This window comes from Poecilia formosa, unplaced genomic scaffold (genome assembly GCF_000485575.1).
Source record: "Poecilia formosa unplaced genomic scaffold, Poecilia_formosa-5.1.2 Scaffold3061, whole genome shotgun sequence".
In the NCBI taxonomy this organism is placed as follows: domain Eukaryota; kingdom Metazoa; phylum Chordata; class Actinopteri; order Cyprinodontiformes; family Poeciliidae; genus Poecilia; species Poecilia formosa.
The window spans coordinates 1-2,172 of NW_006803000.1; the positions used below are offsets into that span (position 1 = coordinate 1).

General features: G+C 38.0%; 1 protein-coding gene across 1 annotated transcript; it reads left to right on the plus strand.

The window, feature by feature from the left end:
• Nucleotides 1-39: 39 nt before the first annotated feature.
• On the plus strand, nt 40-1,683 carry LOC103133408 (collagen alpha-1(XII) chain-like). Its single transcript, XM_007545162.2, has 4 exons — nt 40-879; nt 967-1,086; nt 1,209-1,373; nt 1,457-1,683. The coding sequence occupies exons 1-4, from the start codon at nt 666-668 to the stop codon at nt 1,666-1,668; spliced, it is 711 nt and encodes a 236-aa protein (XP_007545224.2). The 5' UTR covers nt 40-665; the 3' UTR covers nt 1,669-1,683.
• The last annotated feature ends 489 nt before the right edge of the window (nt 1,684-2,172 follow it).

A 2,172-nucleotide genomic window follows, 5' to 3' on the forward strand; every position in this document is an offset into this window, starting at 1 on the left:
TTTTTTTTTACATCAAACAAAATGAAATAGAAATAGTAATAATTATTTATTTGATCAGTTTTTCAGAAGTATCCAGTTATCATACTCATTGTGCATCTTTACAGATTGCAGAGTTTAGCGTGTGCACAAACAGGACAGTACATCAAACATAATGTAACCTGTTTTCAGTTGCAGTAAGTGGCACTTAGTGTAGCATCTGACTATTTCCACTGCACATCTGCATTCTTCCTCTTGGCACAGTGGATCAGATGCCTTCGTTTTCATCATGCAGGTGTTAAAAACAGGATGTAAATATTACGGTGATTCTCCAGAGAAGCACATTACTCTCTCCTTCAGAGGCCTTTGATATGTCAGAGGCCATTAACAACACAATCCTCCCGTGGGACGCACTCGTGGATGTCGAAAAGCACAACTGTGAAAAACATTTCCCTAACAACGTACTGCTGGAATGATAATAATTGTACCTCCTGGAACCTCTGGCATAAAAAAATACTGGGAAAAAGGAAGAAAAATGCACTAAGAATGTTTTGTGATGTTTCCATTGTCATTTGTTGAAATGCTTAGCATACATTTTCCCTCTTTTATCTTTTTCATTCCTTCTTTACATCTTATATTTTCTCCAATGCCTCTCTCATTATTAATTTCTATCAGAGACACAATTTTGTATGCATCACAGCTTCATTGTACCTCCTTTTAAATTTCTATCATTGTTTCATCATGAAATGTCAGACAAAATGTGTAAAACCAGTGCAAAGGCCGACATTGTGCTGCTGGTGGACGGTTCCTGGAGTATCGGACGGCTTAACTTTAAGACCATCCGGGCCTTCATTGCTCGCATGGTGGGAGTCTTTGACATCGGTCCCGATAAAATTCAGATTGGTGGGTGTAATTAGAACGAGCAATTTCATTTAAAAGGCAACGCGTTATGAAACAAGTTGGTCTTACAAAGGTTCATCATATTTTCAGGTCTTGCTCAGTACAGTGGTGACCCAAAGACTGAGTGGCACTTGAATGCTCATCCAACACGGGACTCACTCCTGAATGCTGTGAATAACCTGCCTTACAAAGGAGGAAACACCATGACAGGTACTTCAGTTAGAGCTGGCTGTACAGATATGATCCACCTATGCGGATCAACCCCATATTTGTTGGGGTTTCTTCAAGCTGTTTAAAGTGGTGATCAAATCATTGCAATGTTTTATCTGCAGGAATGGCTCTTAACTACATCCTCCAGAACAATTTCAAAGAGAGCGTGGGGATGCGACCTAGTGCCCGAAAGATTGGTGTCTTGGTTACTGATGGAAAATCCCAGGATGAAGTTGTCATCCCCTCACAGAACCTGCGCGAGCAGGGCATTGAGCTGTATGCCATTGGTGAGCACACTTCATATTTGTGAGCTTTTACGAGCGTAACTGTGTAGAATGAATAATAAATAGCAATAACATGTCATTTCTAGGTGTGAAGAATGCAGATGAGAATGAGTTGAGATCCATTGCCTCCGATCCGGATGAAATCCACATGTACAATGTGGCTGATTTCTCCTTCCTGTTGGACATTGTGGACACTCTTAGTGATAACCTCTGTAACAGCGTGAAGGGAGGTGTGTATGAGTTTGGATCAAAACGCAGCATCGTGCAAAAGTGTTCATTCTTTGAATGTTTTTTTTAGATTTTGTTAGGTTACAGCCAGAGACTGGGGTTTTTTGAGGCAGACCACCAAAAAGTACTATTTAATCATAACATGAATGGAAACTAGAACATAGATGACCATTTATCTGTTAAAAATAGCTCAAGTGAAGCCTGGTTTGATGAAGAGCATCTGTGAATAGTGTTTTCAAAAATTTCCCACAGATTCGCAATACAGTTTACGTCTGAACTTTGATTAGACCACAATAAAAATATGTATTCTTTGATTTTAACCGCTCCACTATAGCTATTGTTATGGTGTTGTTTATATGTAGCAAATAAGAAGACATACCTTTTTTTTTACTGTCTGAAGTTTAATCAGATCGAACTTGGCTTGTTTTAGATTAGTTAGAATTACCAAAATAATTTCTATTTCTAAAGAAAACTTAATGAACTTTTTTTTTACATCAAACAAAATGAAATAGAAATAGTAATAATTATTTATTTGATCAGTTTTTCAGAAGTATCCAGTTATCATACTCATTGT